Source organism: Myxine glutinosa, chromosome 7, assembly GCF_964187855.1.
Source record: "Myxine glutinosa chromosome 7, kmMyxGlut1.1, whole genome shotgun sequence".
Classification (NCBI taxonomy): Eukaryota; Metazoa; Chordata; class Myxini; order Myxiniformes; family Myxinidae; genus Myxine; species Myxine glutinosa.
The window spans coordinates 102,131,298-102,153,010 of NC_136267.1; the positions used below are offsets into that span (position 1 = coordinate 102,131,298).

A 21,713-nucleotide genomic window follows, 5' to 3' on the forward strand; every position below is an offset into this window, starting at 1 on the left:
TTGGGAAGAACTTCCCGAACAATATTTCATTTCCATTGTAGAAAGAATGCCACGAGTGTGTTCGGCGGTTATATCTGCAAAAGGTGGCGACTTTGCTGAGTCAAAATTTTAATTAAAATTTTGTTAAACAAAATGATTCTATGATTTCTTTTTTATCCCCAATTGTTTATTTGTTCTATGCTTAATTTCAGAGTACATCGAGACATTAAACTGTGTAAATTTCAATAAAAACTGGAAAAATTGAGGTGTTCTAAAACATTTGACCGGTAGTGTAGGCCAAAGGGTCAACATGGGCCAAAGGTCAACAACCTTTTCAAATTTCTAAAATCCTCAATTTTCATCTGATTGACTAGAAATTTGAATATAATTTTCATGTCAGCTTACTGAAATCAAACACCAACTATTTTTGAGGTCATCGTCGGCCAAAAGATCAACATGACCAAAGGTCAACAACTGTTTCAAATTACTAAAATCCTCAATTTTCATCTAATTGACTTGAAATTTGAATTAGATTTTCAGATCAGCTAACTGAATTCAACCACCAATTATTTTTGAGGTCAAAAGGATGTATTTGTATTGTATTGTATTTCGTTCTTTTTTGCCAAGTGTAGCTCTATGAGTGATTTTTCATTAATGTCTTATTCGCATAATCTAATCCTAGCCCTTACATTTCAGGTCCACCATGGCAAAGTATGACGTGTCAATTGCAACTGCAGACATTAATAATGCTGGGACTTATGACTACATCATTTTATCACTGATCGGATCCAATGCACAAATGTGGTACCACGTCGTCGAAAGCTGGGACTTTGCAGAGGGAGATGTAAGTCACTTCAACTTGCTGTAATTAGCATTAATTATGCCCCTGTGAAGTGATTAAAAGTCCTTAAAAATACAAATAACCATTTACTATAGTAGTAAAATATATTACTTTACTACTACTACGACTACTGAAGATGACACTGAAGTAAGTTTTAGCAGCAATTGTATTTCATTATACCACTGTGGATAGTATTTTATTTTATTGGAAGTTTGAAAACGATATTAATTAACTAAATGAGTTAAGCAATCAGGATGAGTCTTTTTCTTATCCAGTGGACTGCATCATATCAGGAAGTTAAAAGTTCTGATTATTGATTCAATCATTGATTACATCTTTCAGGTGGCCACGTTTTCATTGTTCAGTGAATATCATCTCGGGACCCTCCTCCATGCATATGTCGATAAATTTCCATTCATTATCCCCAATGATTGGCACTGCCTCGATGTCTCTGTCGATCAGCCTGATGAGGAAGTCACCAAATTTCCTGCATATCGCTGGCACGAGGGTCAGACGATGATATTGCGAACTGGCCATGGTAAGATATCAGCAGTTGTTTTCACTCTGTTGTAAAATACTTTGCCTCATATTGCCTATATCTGTTGTCCCTCTTTCTTTGACACTTCATTTCCTCTTTCTTTAATTTCATTTCAGATTCTGAAACATTTGACTCACCATCTACATATAATTGCATATACTTATTGGCCCATTCCATTTTATGAGTTAGGCAATTTTGTTTTCTTTTTGTTTCCTTTCACACCCTCTATCCAGCCCTACTGCAGCACCAAGAAGTGAGCGAAGGTCTGATGATGTCCCGTACTTATGAAATTCAAGAAAATAAACTGAAGTACCAGTGAGTACTTTGTCAAGTTATTCAGCTTTTGTATTGGAAGTTTGACAAAACAAAGCTAAGATGCCAAGGTACGAAAATGTGTGTTGAGCTAAAAAGTTTGACAAAGAAGTCATAATCATCTTCCTCATACCCTCCATACAATATATCATAGACATCATTGACAGCTGAGAATACGGGACTTTCAAAATTAGGTAATCTGTCTTAGAATGCTTGACACGTATGTGCAGAACCCCTTAGCAGCAATGTTGAGTGGGGCATGCATACCAATGAATATCTTGCATGCGAGATAAGTCTTGTTACCAAAAATGGCTCATAAAACCTCAAAAAGAAGCTGAAAATACTTGTTAAAGTACTTGAGAGAAGGGGTGTGCATCTACACAACAAAAGAGTTGGATAACTTTCTCAACTCACCCAAAATGCTGAGATCTTGCAGCTGCTCGTAATGCAAAAACTCCCGATGATGAGGGCTGGTGCAAAGCCCAAACTGTGGATGGGCAGTTCTACCCAAACCCTCGATGGATACCGACCAGTAAATAGAAATTGAACCTTATGGGGGTGCCTCCTGTGAATATGGCAGGCTTGGTTAATTATTTAATGGACATGCCGTGTATCATTACCAACAAAATAATGGTTACCAAGTCTTTGACAAAGAATATCTTCATCACATGAGAACACACAAAGCTATTATTCACGCGGAAGCAGAGATATCAGGCAGACTTCCGTGAGGGAGACACTGTATCTCGTTGGGGTGTTTCTTGACAGCAATGGAAAGGTCAAATCTGGGGCTTGTGAATGCACAGGTTAAGTTTAAAATCAACTCTTAAAATTATGATATTTACCATTAATCATATTTGGGGAGGGGGAGGGGGAAGTGGGAGCTGTTATGACTGTTATAAACATTATTTTTTGTCTGGTTCCAGGGCCAAGAGACATTGCACAGGACTTTTGTATTTATTACTAAAAGGAGAAAAGTGTGTGTGTGTGTGTGTGTGTGTGTGTGTGTGTGTGTGTGTGTGTGTGTGTGTGTGTGTGTGTGTGTGTGTGTGTGTGTGTGTCATTGGTCGTTATCTCCAAATGCGGGTTTCAGAAGGTGGAACGGAGCCGTCCCAGGTCTCAATGTATCCACCTTCGTGTGTGTGTGTGTGTTTACATGTATGAGTGTGTGTGTGTGTGTGTGTGTGTGTGTGTGTGTGTGTGTGTGTGTGTGTGTGTGTGTGTGTGTGTGTGTGTGTGTGTTGTGTGTGTGTGTGTGTGTTTGATGAGATGTTTTTATCCTACTTGAATGCTCAGTCAATCACGCAGACAGTCTCTATTCATAGAACTATAATTGTACACAGCTCCTTTCCTATTCCATCTCCAGGCGCTGCATGACATCTTTGCCAGGCACCGAAGGGGGCCTGGTAATGATGTGCGCTGAAAGGGAGTACTCAGTTTTCACTCCGGTTTCTTGTTTTCTTGTTTGTCCGGGTGATATCTCAGCCATCCTTTGAGCTAGTAAGCTGAAATTTCCGCATAATAGTGCTCAAGTGCTTTGGCAAAAATTGCATTTTTGTTTTTTGATTAATCAATTAATTTATTAATAACTTAATTATTATTGATTTAGCCTGGTGTTGGCTTAGCGGCCAGGGTGCCGTGCTTGGGATACCTAGGATCCTGGGTTCGAATCCCGGTCGATCGCTGAATTAACGCCAGGGGGGTTGACTCAGCCTGTCATCCTTCCGAGGTCGGCAAATTGAGTACCAGCTTGCTGGGATGAATGATCCCGGTGTGTACCCCGGTTTAGAATAGGTACACCGTATCCCTGCGCATCGTAAGAGCGTGACCAAGGGTTGGCGTCAGGAAAGGCATCCGGCCATAAAAACATTGCCTCAAACAGGGAACCATGATTGTCATGGGGCCCGCAAGGCTAACCCCCGCTCTAGCGGGGAAAATGGCCTTAAAACGATCATTCATTCATTCATTCATTCAATTAAGTACTTATTTATTTCCTTTCTCATCTGGGCAATATCTCAGGCACCTTTTGACAATCATGGTTCTCAGGCAGGAAGCTGATATTTGGACATGACAATGACCAAGTGATTTGGCTGCTAAAGGGTGTTTTTTATTTATTGATTAATCAATTAATAGATTAATTATTTAATTATTCGATTCATGACTTAATTAATTTTTTTTTAAGTTACAGATTCGGATGAAATGGTGGTGGTTTAAGTATTATATTAGCCAATTGAATAATAATTTAATTACTTTACGATTATTTATTTATTTTCATTATTAATCATTTTATTAATTAATCATTTCATTAATTAAAATTACATTTAATTAAAACATTTAATTAATCATTATTAATCATTAATTTCATTATTAATTCAATATTAATTTCTTTGCGGTCTTGCCGGCGAGGTTTCCATTTTTTCGAAGCTGTCTACGCTCTCCACACTATCGAAGTTAAGTAATTGTTTCCATTTGTATTTTCGTCAAAACTATTTATTTTATGGTGTGTGTATGTATAGTGTGTCACAAGGAAGATTCTCAGTGTAATCTTTCATACCTGTATGAAATATCGTCGGTTAATTTGTGTCGTGTCTTTTGAGGCCTTGTACCTTGTCTGACCTTGAGGCTTTGTTTTTCTCTCAGTGGTCCATCTATTGTGCTCCAACTACTTTCGTTCTCTGTTTTTTCCCAGTCTTTTCACCCCATACGTCCTTGTTTAAAATCTCAACTCAAAAACAAAAAAAACAAAAAATTTTTTTTTCCCTTCTCTGTTCTTATTCGTTGTTCTTATTTGTTCATTCGTTCTTCGTTCTTCGTGTTTCACCCACATTTCCCCAGATAGTTTTCACTGTTAAACTTTAAAATGTTTAAACTTTCCCCTGAAGTTCTGTATTCTGTCGTGTATTATAACACCTTTTTCTTCTTCTTCTTTAAAAGGTTGCTTTCGACTTGCTCACCAAATCTATTCATTCCAAAAAAAAATTCCATCTCTTACAGTGCCTCTTTCATACATTCCCTAAACTCTCCTGCTCTCCATTCCCCCCCCCCCCCCCCTCCAGTGTCCTCAAACGTATTTTTGACTCGAATGTCACAAGAAACTCATTTTGCAATAAATGTTCGTTTCCCATTAATCGTACACTTTACAAAATCCAATCTCACCCCTCCCCTCTAAATCCTCCCCATCACCCTCCCCTCCAAATCTTCCCCATCACCCCTCCCCTCCAAATCTTCCCCATCACCCATCCCTTTCAAATCTTCCCCCTTGCCCCTCCCCTCCAAATCCTCCCCATCACCCATCCCTTTCAAATCTCCCCCCTTTCCCCTTCCCTCCTAAACTCCCCCCACACCCTTCCCCTCCAAGACTACCCCTCACCCCTCCCCTCAAAGACTCCCCCTAACCCCTCCCCTCACAAACTCCCCCTGCCCCTCCCCTTCAAATCTCCCCACCCTCATTTCTTCTCCATTTCCCCCCTCTCACCCCTCCTCCTCAAAGCGTCCTCCCCGCTTCTTCCCCCTTCCAACTCTCACCTCCATCTCCCCCAACCTTCTGCCTCGCTCTTCCCCCTCCTCAAATAACACATCACTGTGCCTCACCCAATCACCATCAAACCTTTTGTCCGCCCCATCCTTCCCTTTCTCCGAGCTATTCTGAAATATCTGACACACCTCCAACAGCTCTCCCTACCTCTTCCTCCTCTTCCACATCTTACCCTACCCCTCCCCCCCCCCCCTGTTCTGTATCCGATGCCCCCCCTTCCTCTTCATTAACAGTATGGACCTCAAACATCCGGGGCCTTCGTTCAAACTTAACTGATCTCTCCAAAAAGGTTGCTTCTGACAAACCAGACGTGATCTGCTTCACAGAAACTTTCCTCCTTCATGATGTCTCTGATTCCTTAGTTTCTCTCCCGGGTTACTCCCTCCTCTGGTATGATAGACCTGAGCCTCGTCCTGGAGGTGGGGATGCTATCTTTATCAAAAACTCTCTTTCTCACTCGCCCTGCACTGCCCTCTCTCCACCTCACCCCCAGAAATACCTCTGGCTACGGCTTCCCCTTCACTCCCACCTCTTGTTCATATGTGTGTTGTACCGTCCACCAAACAGTGATGACTCCATCTACATCTCGCTGTCTGATAATATGGACCAACTTCTATCTACTCATCCCAACTCTCTCTTCCTCATATGTGGTGATGTCAATTGTCACGATGCCAGTTGGCTGGGTGTGGGTACCTCTCTCACCAGCCATGGCTCCTCAGCAAAGGACTTCTGCGACTCATTGGGACTGACGCAATCTGTCAATTTCCCAACCCGGATCTCAGTCAACGGAGCATCTTCTCTTCTGGACTTGGTTATGACTAACTTCCCTGAAAATGTCCGCTGCTCTTCTTCTGCTCCAATCGGCTCATCTGATCATGTGCTTGTTAAAGTGAACATCTCTCTGACCATTCTCAGGGAGCCTCCTCAGCGTCGACGAGTCTGGCATTTCAATCAGGCCAACTGGCTCGGTCTTCAAGCAGCCATCAATCATCTGGACTGGTCTCCCATCTCTACCACCTCTGACATCAACTCATCCTGGGAATTCTTCCAAAGTAAATTGCTCTCTCTCATGCACAGATTTATCCCATCTCGTCTTCAGTTGTCATACCCCTCCCCCCATCCATGGTACACGGAATCTTGTGGTGAGGCTGTTGCCCAGAAACAACTTGCCTTCGTCTCCTGGAAAGCAAATCCAACGGAAGGGAATCTCATTTCCTTTCACAAAGCCCGAAACAAGTATGTCTCCACCCTCAGGAGAGCCAGGAACAATATCTCTCCGTTCTCAAGTCCGAAGTCTCTTATCTGTCTCCCTCTTCCAAATCCTGGTGGCATCTGTTCAAATCTGTGTCTGGTGTTTGTTCCCCCTCCATCCCCTCCCTTATCTCAAATGGTTACACAGCTGACTCCGCACGTGAAAAAGCTGAATGCCTCAACTCTGTGTTTGCCTCTAACTCTTGTGTCCCAAACCCATCCCTCTCTGTACCCACCGTACCCAGTCGTACCCAGCTGCTCCTGGACTCTGTGTCCTTTCCTCCTGACAAGCTGGAAAAGTTTCTGTCAACCCTCGACTCTGATTCTGCAACTGGACCTGACGGCATCAGCCCATGGGTCCTAAAATCCTGTTCTTCCGCTCTTTCACTCCCTCTCTCTGTTCTCTTCACCCTCTCTTTTGCTCAAGGTCAACTGCCATCTGCTTGGAAATCAGCCAACATCAGCGCTTTACACAAAAAAGGTGCAAAAACAGATCCTAGTAACTACAGACCAATCAGCCTTCTCCCAAATATCAGCAAAGTCATGGAATCCATCATTGCTTCGGATATGAAATCTTTCCTCTTCTCCAATGGCTTGATCTCTGATCATCAATTTGGTTTCAGACCAGGTCACTCTACTCTGGACATGCTGCTTCTGCTGTCTCAACAATGGATGGAGGTCCTCAATGCCAAACAGGAAATTAGAGCCGTCTCCCTCGATATATCACGTGCCTTCGATACGGTCTGGAACCCCGCTCTGCTCACCAAACTCTCCTCCTTTGGTATCCATGGGAATCTACACGCATGGCTGGCGTACTTCCTCTCTCGTCGTAGTCAACATGTCGCCCTGAATGGGTTTCTCTCATCTCCTCTTCCTGTTAGGCTGGAGTTCCCCAAGGCAGTGTTCTGGGCCCTGTGCTTTTTCTCGTCTTCATCAATGATCTCTCCGACTCTCTTGAAAATCCTCTCTATCACTTTGCTGATGACTCCACTCTCTGCCACTCCATTCCTCATCCCTCAGATCGGCAGTCTGCAGCCTCCTCACTCTCTGCAGACCTGGACAAAATCACTGACAGGGCAAACAAGTGGAACATGTCTTTCAATCCTGACAAATCTCCCTCTCTTACGATGTCTCTCCGAAAAGAGAGACTGGACAACCCTCCCATCCACTTTCTGAATAATCCTCTCCAAGAAGTTCTGTCACTCAAGCTTTTGGGTCTCACTATCTGCCATGATCTTTCCTGGGAAAACCACATTTCAAATCTGGCCTCCAAAGCCAGTCGCCGACTGGGCATCCTCCATCGTGCGAAGTCCTTCCTTCGCACACCTGAGCTCCTCACCACATACAAGGCTTTCTTCTGCATCTCAATGGAATACTGCTCTCCCCTCTGGGCTGGTGCTCCTGCCTCACACCTAGCTCGTCTTCACGCTGTTGAAACCAAAGCGTTCAGAATCATTGGAATCTCCCGTAATGAAGCTACCTCCGAGGGCCTTTCACTTACTCACCGCAGGCAGGTTGGTGATCTTTCTATCTTCTACCGACTCCTCTCTGGCCTTGCTCCTCCAGCTCTCTCTGGGCTCTGTCCCCCATATATTCCTAAAGGTCACACAAGATCTGCCTGCAACCCTCTTATGGTTAAACTGCCAAAACCAAGACTCTCTGCTCACCTTCACCCTTTCATTCCACTTTTCTCCAGCCTCTGGAACAAACACCCCCACTCCCTTCAATCCCACTCCTCCCTCCAGGTCTTTAAAACAGCTGTTCACCACCATCTCTTATCTTCCCCCATCCAAAACCTCGATCTGTTCTACCCCTGCTAATTTCACCCCAAATCCTCTTTTTTGAAATACCAACTTCTTTCCTGGAAGTCCTTGGTGTCCTTGTGTTTATACTTCTCGCATCCCCCCCCCCCCCCCTTCCCATGCCGCCTCCCCCCAAGCTCTCTCCCTCCCACACATTCCCGATGTCCCTCACAAATGTTGTGTTATGTGCTTCCCCTTCTCTCCCCATCTTGTCTACCGCTCCCCTTTTTATACACTTTGTGTGTTTGTCTGTTTGATTTGTTTGTGTGATAAATGTTAGCTCTTTCACGAGCCTCGATTATGTATCCAAAAATTTTTTTTTTTAAATCACATTTATTTTCTTTCTCGTCTGTGCAATATCTCAGGCACCTTTTGAGCTAATAAGCTGATATTCAGACACGACAGTGACCAAGTGATGTGGCTATAAAGGATATTTTTGATTTATTGATTCATCAATTAATCGATTTATTATGTATTGATTAATTAATTATTTGTTTATTAATTTTTTCGATTAATGACTTATTTAGTGAATTTTCCAAAAAGTTACAGCTTCGGATGAAACACTTGTGGTTGGGGTATGCTACTAGCCAATTGATTAAGAAATTATTTTACAATTGTTATTTATTGATTTTAATTACGCAATTAATCAATCAATTATTGTACACTTCTCCCTCACAACACTGTCTATATGTATTGCACGGTAGTATTGCCAGGCACCAAAGGCGCTCCGGCAATGCCGCGCTGGAGGATGTTATTTATTTATTTGGCATGGGGGCGGTGTACTTTGAATGTATCTGTCTGTTGTGGCTGCTTTTCAGACACCTTTCTTAGCGAGACTCAGTCAGACTCGGCGAGACTCACTCAGTTCAAATCGAGATTTATTCCGATATTGCGGAGAGGGAATCCAACACTGTTACAGTTATACTTTACAGACAGAATACAACGCGTCGTCCCATGGGGAGAATTCTCTCTCGCAGCCTCGGAGTGTTCTTGATAAATAGATCCCGGCTGCTTTGATCTTGTTCAGTTGGAATTTCGAGGTCAACACAGAACTTGGTCAGGTCAGTCTTTTTGGAGCCAAAGCCCATCTGGGTTCCATCATGAAACGACTAAGAAGTATACCATAGATAACTATCATGTACAGCCGAAGAAGAAACCATTGTTCTAACCGCTATAGGTCAATCTTCTTTGACCTGTTAATCTCGCTAATTGACGAATGCATTCAAAACCCAGGCTAAGTCAACACTCTGCCCGGGCCTCTCCACTTAAGGGCAAAGGTTATTTTACAGATGGCCGCTTATCGTCCTGGTTCCATGTTCACTGTTTTGCTCAGGCTGCAAACTTTGAAAGCACATTCTGTCTTTAATACAATTTTAACTGTTGGCAATAACTCGCCTCTACATGTCCTTTTTAATTCCACAATCCCTCACTTTTTATTTTTGTTTATATTAAACAATTATTTTAAACATCAATTGCAAAATACTCAAATTACAAATTTGGTCATCCAATTTTCAATACCTAAGGCATACACCCTCATCCTGGAAGAATCTGATCATAAAACATTTCTTTGTTCGTTGACTCTTTCCATGTTGCTAATTCAGTTCATTTCATTTGCATCACAAATATCTCTGCAAACAAAATTTCACCTTTCCCAAGACACAACAATTTCAATTCACCATTTTAAAAATAATAAAGCATCTGAAACATTTGGCAATTATTCTTCGAAAATACGTTTTGCGTCAGAACAAATGTTGACTTTCTGTTTGAAAAGAAGAGGCTGATCACTTGTGTTTGAAATTCAAGTATGAAACATTTTCTTCTGATGTCTTCATAGCACCTACACTATTTCGCGCAGGGTTTCCGCTGTTGTGATAGCTGGGCGGAATCATAAACTGACCCTGCTCTGCATGTAACATCCTTGCCACTCTTGCTGTGAGCCATAGTAGATTTGAACCAGGGCTTCGTCCAGTTGTAGTTGACTTGCCTCCTCACTCATCGTGAGTGGGCAGAAAGTGTTGATGTGATGTTGGTTGACCAGCAAGATGTGGAACAGAGATGCCAGATGCATCCACAACAATGTTAGGACCATGGTGTTCAAGTTATCCATGGCCCATGCCAGGAGCAACCAGCAGAATCGTGCACAGCCGTTGTAGAGGAAGAAGCACAGCCGTCCACTTACAACTCCACGCTGGTTCCCCGGAAGTTGGTGGAGCAATGACACAAGTCACCGCATCCAGTAGAAGTTGCAGGTAAGATGTCGTCGTCCCACAATTGCTGACGTGATGAATGTTCGAGACATTCGAACAGAAGCAAGTGATTGCCTTTCTTCCATACGTTGCAGTGTGATCCAGGCAAATGGTCACATAATTTTTCCTTGGTGAAGGTAAGCATCCGTCTCCAATCTTGCAAAGGAGAATGCCTTCATCATTCTTTGAGAAGGAGGGTATATGCCAAGATTAACTTCATTTTTAGCCACAAATTTTCTTTCTCGAACTTCTTCCCAATGCTGTTATCACTCCATTTTAAATGTGATCTGGTCTTATCCTTTACTCAGCCACATCTGTATCTGCTTTCCACACACACTGAATCAGATAGGGTACACCTTGACATGAAATTACCATGTTTTATCTAATCATGTATATCTTATAACAGCTTCACATTTAACAATTTGCTGTTTTCCTCAAAACATTCAAAAAGTTATATTCATTTATATGCTTCACATGAATAATATCCAAATCAGGTATGTATTTTCACTACTAAACTAAGAATAGCATTTAAAGTTGCTTTCAGGTTAATATAGTTTGAAAAATTAAACTCATGCAGTCTGAATCAAACCATGGTCCTAACATCCTGGAACGAATTAGATATTCTGGTCAATGAGTTTTTAACACTACTCAAAGAAAATAAATGCATTAATAATGAGTACATATGATTAAAATCACAAACAGGAATATCTAATTCCCAACAAACTTTGCAAACAAGCAAATATGCTTAATGTATTAATTTATCATAGTTTCTCCCCACTTTTTCTTTTTTCAAAACATGAGTAATTAATTCTATAGTGTTTACTACTAGTATGTGATCTTCAAATGGTACCCTACATCACTTTAATTTTCATGGTGTGTAACTTTTGGTGATATGAGTTGACTGATCTTGTAAAACTGACAAAATTCATAACTTTTTCATTATGCCATTATCTTAACTCTACTGTACTCATTTGCAACATTACTTGATTCAATCTTTTTATCTCCGCATTCATGTCATCATAAAAGTCTTCCTCTTTTGGTTCCATATCTGTTTCTATTCTCATCAGCATCCTATGATTTATCAATTTGTTCCAACACACTGTAACCAAGGGTTTTAACCAAGCCTCCACCAAACTATTTCCAATTTGAACTCAAAATGCTAGTTAAACAAAAATTTGAACAATTAACTTCAAAGAGTCAACAAATTCATTTTATAAACAGATCTAATTTTCATCCAATAATTTTCCTTGCCAACTGTCATATTGTAACACTTTAATAAACCTTTGGAAATATCTTCCAAATCAATAAATTCCCTTTTTACTTTCCAAATACTCATCTATAAATTACGTATTCAATTACAGTTTCTCCCAATTTTGTTTGGCCTTAATGGCCGCAGAAGTTTCTGCTAACATGCAGTACCTTTTTATCTACCAAGCAAGTATTCTTCCACATAAGACCTCTACCAAATTTTAAAATCTGGGATTTCTGATTATATGGATGCACACTCTCAGGACATTTCAGGCTGCTGTTAACAATCCACTACGATAAATTAATTCCTTTACCCACAATTAATTAATAAGTACAAATTGAGGATGTTATCCCTATCACATTCATTTATAGATTCATTGTTTTGGATCTGTCTTTCAACTGCCGTAAGGAAGATAATAGCTCTTATGAGTTCGTAATATCTCACTTAATTTACCCAACATCTAAAAATTATTTACTATCCATTCTCCTTCTGTTAATCAGTGACTTTGTTTAAACTCCAATTTGATGAATCACATGTGTACAACCACTACTTATTCAAACCCTTTTTTATGTTGTAGAAAATATTCAAGTAAGTGTTACGCCCCCATAGCTGTTTCTCATCTATTTCTATGCAACTAGTGAGTACTAATGACACCAGTATGCCAATATAGGTGTTCCAAATTATCAAAATATACTGCAGGTACACGTAACATCGCGTTCTGAGTTTAAACTACGTAACAGCGCGTGCATGTCTACCCCTTGGTTTAAGATTCACAATACATTCCGTTTTAAAACTCACAATAGTGGCTGAATATTCCCATTTATTGTTTCTCTCTTAAAATGTTATTCCATTACCAAAATATCACTCAATCAGATTTTCCCATCTTTTTATGATTTTAATAACTAATAAAATCAACCAACTTGGTCCATTGCACAATCTGATTTGTTCGTTTCCATTTTCCATCCTTCTTCATTTCCCATAAAATCCATGTTTTATGAAAATCAATATACGTTCAAGTCTGGTGTTACATTTTCGGTATCAATTCAGCAAGATTTTCTTTACTATTTTTCCCATATAATCTACGCCTAATACACATCCACACATACAACACAATTTATATGCTGATAAAATTCAAGTTTATATATATATAAAAAATCCGTGAGCAAAGTACCCTGGTAAATCCGTGTAAGATCTCTTAAAAATTTGGCTAATTTTTACTCCCACATTTTTATGAAGCTCATATCCATAAATAGCTTTGTTCTCATATAAGTTTTATCAAAAATGGAATCCCAAGGTTACTCACAATTTCTTACTATTAATTAATGGCTGCTTGTAACTCAGCACATCAACTCTTTGTATTCCATCTACATTGTCAAAAGAGATAATCTTCATAATCAAATTATGTTTTTTATTTTATGGCTTTATGGATATTTGATCCCATCCACATCAAATTATCTATTTCAAGACAGGCACACTGTCGGTTTCAGCAATCTTTTAAGAGAAAAAAAACACACAAACTCATGCATTATGTATATTTTGTTTGCGTTGGACCCATTATTTTCATATCAAGGTGGGTGTCAATTTCATAAAGTTTGTCCCTTAATTTTAGAAACGCAGATACACAAACAGACAAAAAAAATTCTGAGAAAACCCCTATAATATCCACATTGAAATCACCCTTTGTCTCCCACAATAGCTTATCCAAATTTGACAGCACACCCATTTACATGTCAGTCGACCACTGACATATCAATCATGCAAAACAATAGTCCGAAATTCCCACCTGATCATCATGTGACTCTTCTCACTTGGTTCCAAAAATTTTTTTGCAAAGCAATTGTTCCAAACTTTGTGAATTCAAAAATTGTTTTGCCCAAAATGCTCCCTAAAGCCACATTTATAATTGGCAAATATGAGGCTTCCAGAATGAACTCTAATCCTGGATCTTTTAATTCAATGTTCCCAAAATTCTCCAATTTCGGCATTTGATCAATTAATTATTATTTTGCTAATAAGCAAAAAATGAATCATTCTTGCTCCGAAGACTGTTCAGCCACAAGAAGCGTCGACAGTTGCTCATTTTAATCTAGTGATCTAATCTGTTGAGGCCAATCGTCATTTGGGATCTGCAGCAATGAAGGCCTAATCGTTGTCTGAGGTACAGGTAAGCACTGGTACCCTTGATCTTGATTTTCCCTATGAAATAGTCTCCTATTTGAATATGGACGACGTCGTCTCCAGTGTCCCATATTTCCACACTTAAAACACCAGTCCTTGTCATTGCCTGTTCTTTCAGGCCTACTCGTCCTGTTACTTCTTTGTCGATTAGGTCTCTGATTTTCCCTTGGATCATAAGAAAATTCTCTGTACTGTTCTATTTGGGGAGACAAATGGGAATCAGGTGGGGCAAATGTCACTTTTATTCCTACATTCGAAGGCAGTTGTGCATGTATCTCCTTCAATGTATCCTGTATCCTTTTTAGTTTAAGTTCTAGGTCCATTATCCTTTCTTGCTGTTCCCACTTCCTGGATTCAACATCCCAATGATGGAATGCCAGCCAGTCTACCGATAGGTTCTGTCTCTTCCTGGCTTTCAGTTCTTGTCCTAATCTGTCCAATCGACTTCGCTCAAATGAACCATCGCTTGGAAACTCCTTGGCATGTCCCTTTGTCCACAAATACCAATTCTCAACCTCCCTAATGGCCTCTATACCATAATGGTTGTACATATAATATGTACAAGTACCTTTTTGTGGAATATCTGGTTCAACTTTTCTACCCTTACAAGCCCTATTTCCCATTATACCTATATGAATGTATTGGGTAAACCGCTGTGTGTACTATAAATAAAATCTGCTGGGGTTATTCCACCTTATACACCGTAACCTGTATGTTGCGTCTTCTGAGGTTGGTATGACAGTCGTTCTTCACTGGTGATTCCAGGAAGAGTCTCTCCAACTTTCAATTGACGATGGCAGCTGAGTCCAGGAACACCTCCTTTTTTCTTTTTTTTTTACAACCGTTTCACCAACCGATCCCCAAACTGATCGGGCAGGTAAATGACCACCGATAGGTGGGGACCCACGTATCGGTCCCTTGTCACCAGAGCCAAAACACTTTTGCAGAGGCCAGGTAATTGCGTTCCTTGTTGAAAAGGCATGCCAGATGTTAAGCACATATATAATATATATATATGGACCTTTCCTTTGCTTTTCTCAACTTACCACCTTGCTCATTTTTGAAGGTATCTTCACATTAACATAAATATTCTGATTCCACATTGATTTCACAATGTGGATTTTATCACATTTTTAAATCAAACTAACTTCCATTCAAATCAAAAATCAAATCAACATGGATCATCTTCCTCTATCAAAAACATTTTTCGAAAAAAAATCAAAGTTATTTTCACAATCTTCTGATATCCACTCTAATCCATTTCCCTATGAAATCTTACGGAGGAGCCTGGAAGAGAATGGAAAATCAAAAGCTCTATCAAAAGAACAATATTGTGTTGTTCAAAACAAAAACACATCAGCAAAAGTTTTGCTCAGGCTGCAAACTTTGAAAGCACATTCTGTCTTTAATACAATTTTAACTGTTGGAAATAACTCGCCTCTACATGTCCTTTATAATTCCACATGTCCTTGTGTGATTTATTGTCTATTTTGTATGTAGATGGAAGAGTTGTCTTCTTGATGGACCCCTTGGCATTGCTGCAAGTTCTTTTTACGATCTTCCACGTGATGTCAGATGCACAGATCCAACAGCAATCAACATGGATGATCTAAGCCAAATGTATGGTAACTTTTAATGTCTGTCTTCAATATTTTGTATGCGACTGACTTTCAACTAACCAATGTTGTAAAATTGGATATAATTCAGTTGTTTGAGTAAAAATTTAACGTGATGATAAACATACAAATGATTTATGTTAAAAAGTGTTCCACACATGTAAATTTCCTAAATCAATACAATATGTGCATCTGAAATATTTCAGACATCTGAAATGTATACCAGTGCAGTGTTATGTCTACCAGTATAGAAAGTTTTGTGAAGTTAATCCTTTATAGACTGAATGCATTGTATTAAAGGGAAGTCAAACACTAAAAATTCAGAATTCCAGGATTTAGTTTTTATCAAAAATTTCCCTTGATAAAATTCGATGGAAAAAGGCACCATTAAGGAACATATATATAATTAGTGATTAAAGTGAAGGAATTTAAGTGTAGGTCTTGCTATTCAGATTGGCAGTTAAATGCATGCAATTGACTTGGGGAATTCAAAAAGTTCTAAACAAATACTCACAACAATGTAAGATGCAGAAAAAGGGATGAGGAGGCATACAGTCATGTGAAAAAGTAAGTACACCCCATGTAAAGTTTTGACTTTTTCAACATATTTCAACATACAGCTATTTGATCTTCATTTCAACAATATTGATAGATAAAGGTGATATCTTATAACAAATATCATGAAACATTTACACTTTGTAGTCCATTGTATAATTTAAATAAACATAAATGCAAATTTCGCATAATGTGGAAAAAGTAAGTACACCCTTGGCTCTAAAGGTGGTATTGCCCCCTTTGGCAGAAACAACCTCAAGTAGGCGTTTCTTATAACTGTCTACCACTCTCTGACATCGACTGGGAGAAATTTTTGCCCACTCCTCCATACAGAATTACTTCAGCTGTGCGATATTTGAGGGGTTTCTTGCATGCACAACAACAACAACAACAACAACAACAACAACATGCATTTTAAAAGGCCATTTTCCCTGCTAGAGCGGGGGTTAGCCTTGAGGTCCCCATGACAATCTTCTCCATTTTGCCCTATTTTCTGCATCTCTCCTTGTTAACCCCCTTGCCCGCATTTCTTCTTCCACCATCGTTAGCCAAGTCTTTCTCGGTCTTCCCCGTCTTCTACTTCCTTCTACATTCATTTCCATCACTCTTCTCAACGAGTCACTTTCATCCTTCCTCAACACATGACCAAACCATCTCAACCTGTTCCTCTTCACAGCATCAATCACAGGCTCTATTCCCATCATCTTTCGCAATTCATCATTTGTCTTCCTCTCTCTCAACGATACTCCGCACATCCGTCGAACCATTCGCATTTCCACCCTTTCCAACCTTCGTTGCTGCTCTACGTTCATTACCCATGTCTCGCTCCCATAAATCATAACACTTCTCACACATGCAGCATACACCTTTCCCTTCAGCTTCAACGACACTCCCCTCATCATCAGCACGCCACTCAATTCCCGAAACTTCTTCCATGCACATCTCACTCGAGCAACCGTTGCCGAGTCTGATCCACCTTCCCCATTCAGCATGTCTCCGAGGTAGGAAAATGTTTTCACACCTTCCAACTTCACGCCGTCTCCAAGATCCAACTCAACATTTCCTCCATCTGCAGCTCCCTCTGTGCACACCTTACATTTGAATGTAGCTGCCACATGGGTTAATGACCCTCTCAGACCACTACATTTTTGATGAACCCACTCAGCGCACATTGTACACTGAATGGAGTTCACTCCGACACCCTTCCTACACACGGCACAGGGCCACATCCCAGTTCTTTCCACCTCACCACATGCTTTACCACTTGCCATCACCTTCGTCTTTCCGATATTCACCTTCAGACCTTTTGTCTCCATACATTCCTTCCACGTGTTCATCTTTTCCTTCAGTCCATCCATACTTTCCGCAATCAACACCAGATCATCTGCATACAACAACTCCCACGGTAAACCCTCCTTTACGTTCTGAGCCAGCACCTCCATCACAGCTACAAATAGTAGTGGACTTAGTACCGACCCCTGATGCACTCCCACCTTCACCTCAAACTCACCACTGTTCCCGTCCTTCGTCCTTACAGCTGTGCACGCTCTTTTGTACATTGCCATCACTACTCTGATCAACCATTCCTCCACTCCTAACTTCCTCAATGCCCATGTCAATACTTTGCGTGGAACCCGATCGAATGCTTTCTCCAGATCAACAAACCCAAGAAACAACTTCTTCCTCTTCTCCATGTACTTCTCCTGCAACTGCCTCACAATGAAAAGCGCGTCTGTCGTTCCTCTTCCTGGCATGAATCCAAACTGCATTTCGTCGATCTTCACTTTCTTCCTTATCCTCCTCTCCAACACCCTTTCCAATACCTTCATTCCATGCTCCAATAACTTTATCGCTCGGTACGAGCCACACTCCAGAGGGTCACCTTTCCCCTTGTATAGAGGGACGAGGGTACTCAGTTCCCAATCCACTGGAATGCGGCCTTCTTTCATCACCAGATTACAGATCTCTGTCATTCTCTTCACACCCCAACTTCCTGCTGCCTTCAACATATCTCCCACAACTCCCGTCGGCCCTCCCGCTTTTCTACCCTTCATTGCTTTTATCGCTTCCTCAACTTCCTTCTCAGTTATCTTCTCTGCCGGTCCTAAAACTGGGTTACTCTCTATGTTGCCATCCCATTCATTCTCTGTATTCAACAGCATTTCCATATATCTTTTCCATCTTCCTTTAATTCCATCTGGGTCGACAACGATTTGTCCCACTTCATCCTTCAAGCACCTCACCCCCATCACATCACACCTCTCTTTCGCTATCTGCTTTGCAATCCTGAATACTGCTTTCTGACCCTCTTCCGAATCCAAGCGTTCTCGGAACATTTTCCTACATGCCTCCTGCGCCTTTGCTACCTCTTTCTTTGCAGCCTTCCTGGCTGCCTTATAACTTTCATGCTCTGCTGTTTCTGCTCCCGTACCCTTCGCCTTCTGCCACTCCTTGAACTTCTTCCTCTTCTCGTCAATCCTCTTTCCAACTTCATCATCCCACCACCATGTTTCCGAGTGCCTCGGTGGTCCTTTTGTCCATCCACATACCTCACCAACGGCTCCCAACAGACTAGCTTTCATTGACATCCGACCACTTTCAAGCTCAACCACATCATCCTCGACCCTACTCAGCCTCTCTTTTAATGCCTCCCTTACTGTCACCTTTTTCAACCTCCACACCTTCATTCTCGGTTGGTACTTCACCCGCCGAGCTCTCCTCACACCTTTCACCCTTACGTCACAGACAACCAAGTGGTGCTGTGAAACAGCCTCCTCCCCCGGGATCACCTTTGTGTCCCGGAGGTGCCCCCTATCTCGCCTACGCACCATCAGGTAGTCAACAGTTGTCGTCGACCCACCTGACGTGTATGTAACAAGCTTATTATCCTCTTTCTGGAACTGAGTATTACAAATCAACAAATCAGCTCCATCAGCAAACTCCAAAATCCTTTCACCTTCTCCATTTCTCACACCATATCCGTAACCCCCATGAACTCCGTCAAAACCATCCATACTCCTTCCCACATGTCCATTTAGGTCTCCTCCAACCACAACAACTTCCACATCTTTCACGTTTTCCATCAGCTTCTCTATCACACACCAGAACTTGTCCTCTTCATCGCTTCGACCAACCTGCGGAGCATATCCCGAGATGACGTTCACCAAGAGCTTTCCAATCATCATTTTCACCATCATCAACCTATCACTCACTCTAGTCACACTGACCACACTGTCTACAAACTCCTCAGAAAACAGGACACCAACACCATTCACGCCCTCCGGGCACCCTTGCCACACAAACTTGTATTTCTGTCCCTGCCTACCCTTCACCATTCTCACACCACTTCCCTTCCATCTCGTCTCTTGCACACAACATATGTCCACTCTTCTTCTGACCAATACTTCCACCACTTCTCCTGATCTCCCTGTCATTGTCCCTACATTCCATGTCCCAAACCTCAGAAACCGATCTCCACTTCGGGCTGTACCCTGCCCACATGTAGTTGTAATTGTCATGGTTCTCTTTTTGAGGCAATGTTTTTATGGCCAGATGCCCTTCCTGACGCCAACCCTCTTAGTCGCCTCTTACGACACGCAGGGATACGGTGTACCTATTCTTATCCAGGGTACACACTGGGAAACGTTTAAAACATGGAAATTCTGGGGGATGGAGGGGGAGGGGGCGTCAGCATCACGGCTGCGGTTTAAACTGTAAAACACCTAACTTGATTTTGTCTAACCTCGACTCTGATTCTGCAACTGGACCAGACGGCATCAGCCCACGGGTCCTAAAATCCTGCTCTGCTGCTCTATCTCACCCTCGCTCTGTCCTTTTCACCCTCTCTTTTGCTCAAGTTCATCTGCCAGCATCCTGGAAATCAGCAAACATTACCGCTTTACACAAAAAGGTGCAAAAACAGATCCTTGCAACTACAGACCAATCAGCCTGCTCCCAATTATCAGCAAAGTCATGGAATCCATCATTGCTTCGGATATGAAATCTTTCCTCTTCTCCAATGGCTTGATCTCTGATCATCAATTTAGTTTCAGACCAGGTCACTCTACTCTGGACATGCTGCTTCTGCTGTCTCAACAATGGATGGAGGTCCTCAATGCCAAACAGGAAATCAGAGCTGTCTCCCTCGAGATATCACGTGCCTTCGATACGGTCTGGCACCCAGCTCTGCTCACCGAACTCTCCTCCTATGGTATCCATGGAAATCTCCATGCATGGCTTGTGGACTTCCTCTCTGGTCGTAGTCAACGTGTGGCCCTGAATGGATTTCTCTCAACTCCCCTTCCTGTTCAGGTTAGAGTTCCCCAAGGCAGTGTTCTGGGCCCTGTGCTTTTTCTGATCTTTATCAATGATCTCTCCGACTCTCTGGAAAATCCTCTCTATCACTTTGCTTATGACTCCACTCTCTGCCACTCCATTCCTCTTCCCTCAGATCGGCAGTCTGCAGCCTCCTCACTCTCTGAAGACTTGGACAAAATCACAGACTGGTCAAACAAGTAGAACATGTCTTTCAATCCTGACAAATCTCACACTCTTACTATGTCTCTCCGAAAAGATCGACTGGACAACCCTCCCATCTACTTTCTCAACAATCCTCTCCAAGAAGTTCTGTCGCTCAAGCTTTTGGGTCTCACTATCTGCCATGATCTTTCTTGGGAAAACCACATTTCCAAGCTGGCCTCCAAAGCCAGTCGCCGACTGGGCATCCTCCGTCGTGCGAAGTCCTTCCTCGGCACACCTGACCTCCTCACCACATACAAGGCTTTCATCCGCAGCTCAATGGAATACTGTTCTCCCCTATGGGCCGGTGCTCCTGCCTCACACCTAGCTCGGCTTCACGCTGTCGAAACCAAAGCTTTCAGAATTATTGGAATCTCCCGCGATGAAGCTATCTCTGAGGGCCTTTCACTCACTCACCGCAGGCAGGTAGATGGTCTTTCTGTCTTCTACCGACTCCTCTCCGGCCTTGCACCCCCAGCTCTCTCTGTGCTCTGTTCCCCAAATATTCCTACAGATCGCACAAGATCTGCCAGCAACCCTCTGATGGTTAAACTGCCGAAATCTCGGCTCTCTGCTCACCTTCACTCTTTCATTCCTCTTTTCTCCCGCCTCTGGAACAAACTCCCTCACTCCCTTCAATCCCACTCGTCCCTCCAGGTCTTTAAAACAGCTGTTCACCACCATCTATTATCTTCCCCCATCCAAAACTTTGATCTTTTCTACCCCCGCTAATTCACCCCAGATCCACCTTGTTTGAAATTCCAACTTCTTTCCTGGAAGTCCTGGCAGTGTCCATATGTTTTATACCTCTCCCACCCCCCCCCCCCTTCCCATGCCGCCCCCCAATGCCCTCTCCCTCTCACAGATCTCTCGATGTCTCCATGTCTCTCGGTCCCTGCTCTCAAATGTTGTGTTTGTGTCCTTCCTCCTCTCTCCCCATCTTTTCTACCGCTCCCGATGTTATATGTTTTATGTGTCGGTTTGTCTTTCTGTGTGATTAATGTTCGCTCTTTCACGAGCCTCGATCTTGTATACAAAAAAAAAAAAAAAAAAAAAAAAAAAAATTTAAATAAATATTTAAACAAAACCATGAAAA

The 21,713-nt window shown here is 41.8% G+C and overlaps 1 protein-coding gene across 2 annotated transcripts in view; it reads left to right on the plus strand.

Moving 5' to 3' along the window:
• The window catches only part of LOC137431620 (polyunsaturated fatty acid 5-lipoxygenase-like), a 97,707-nt gene that overhangs the window by 36,681 nt on the left and 39,313 nt on the right, over positions 1–21,713 (plus strand). For both annotated transcript variants that reach the window (XM_078782070.1, XM_068123144.2), the window contains exons 2-5: positions 676–823; positions 1,163–1,358; positions 1,592–1,673; positions 15,429–15,548. In XM_078782070.1, coding sequence (XP_078638196.1) covers positions 683–823; positions 1,163–1,358; positions 1,592–1,673; positions 15,429–15,548 — 539 coding nt within the window. In that variant the 5' untranslated portion in view covers positions 676–682. The remainder of the gene's footprint in view (positions 1–675; positions 824–1,162; positions 1,359–1,591; positions 1,674–15,428; positions 15,549–21,713) is intronic.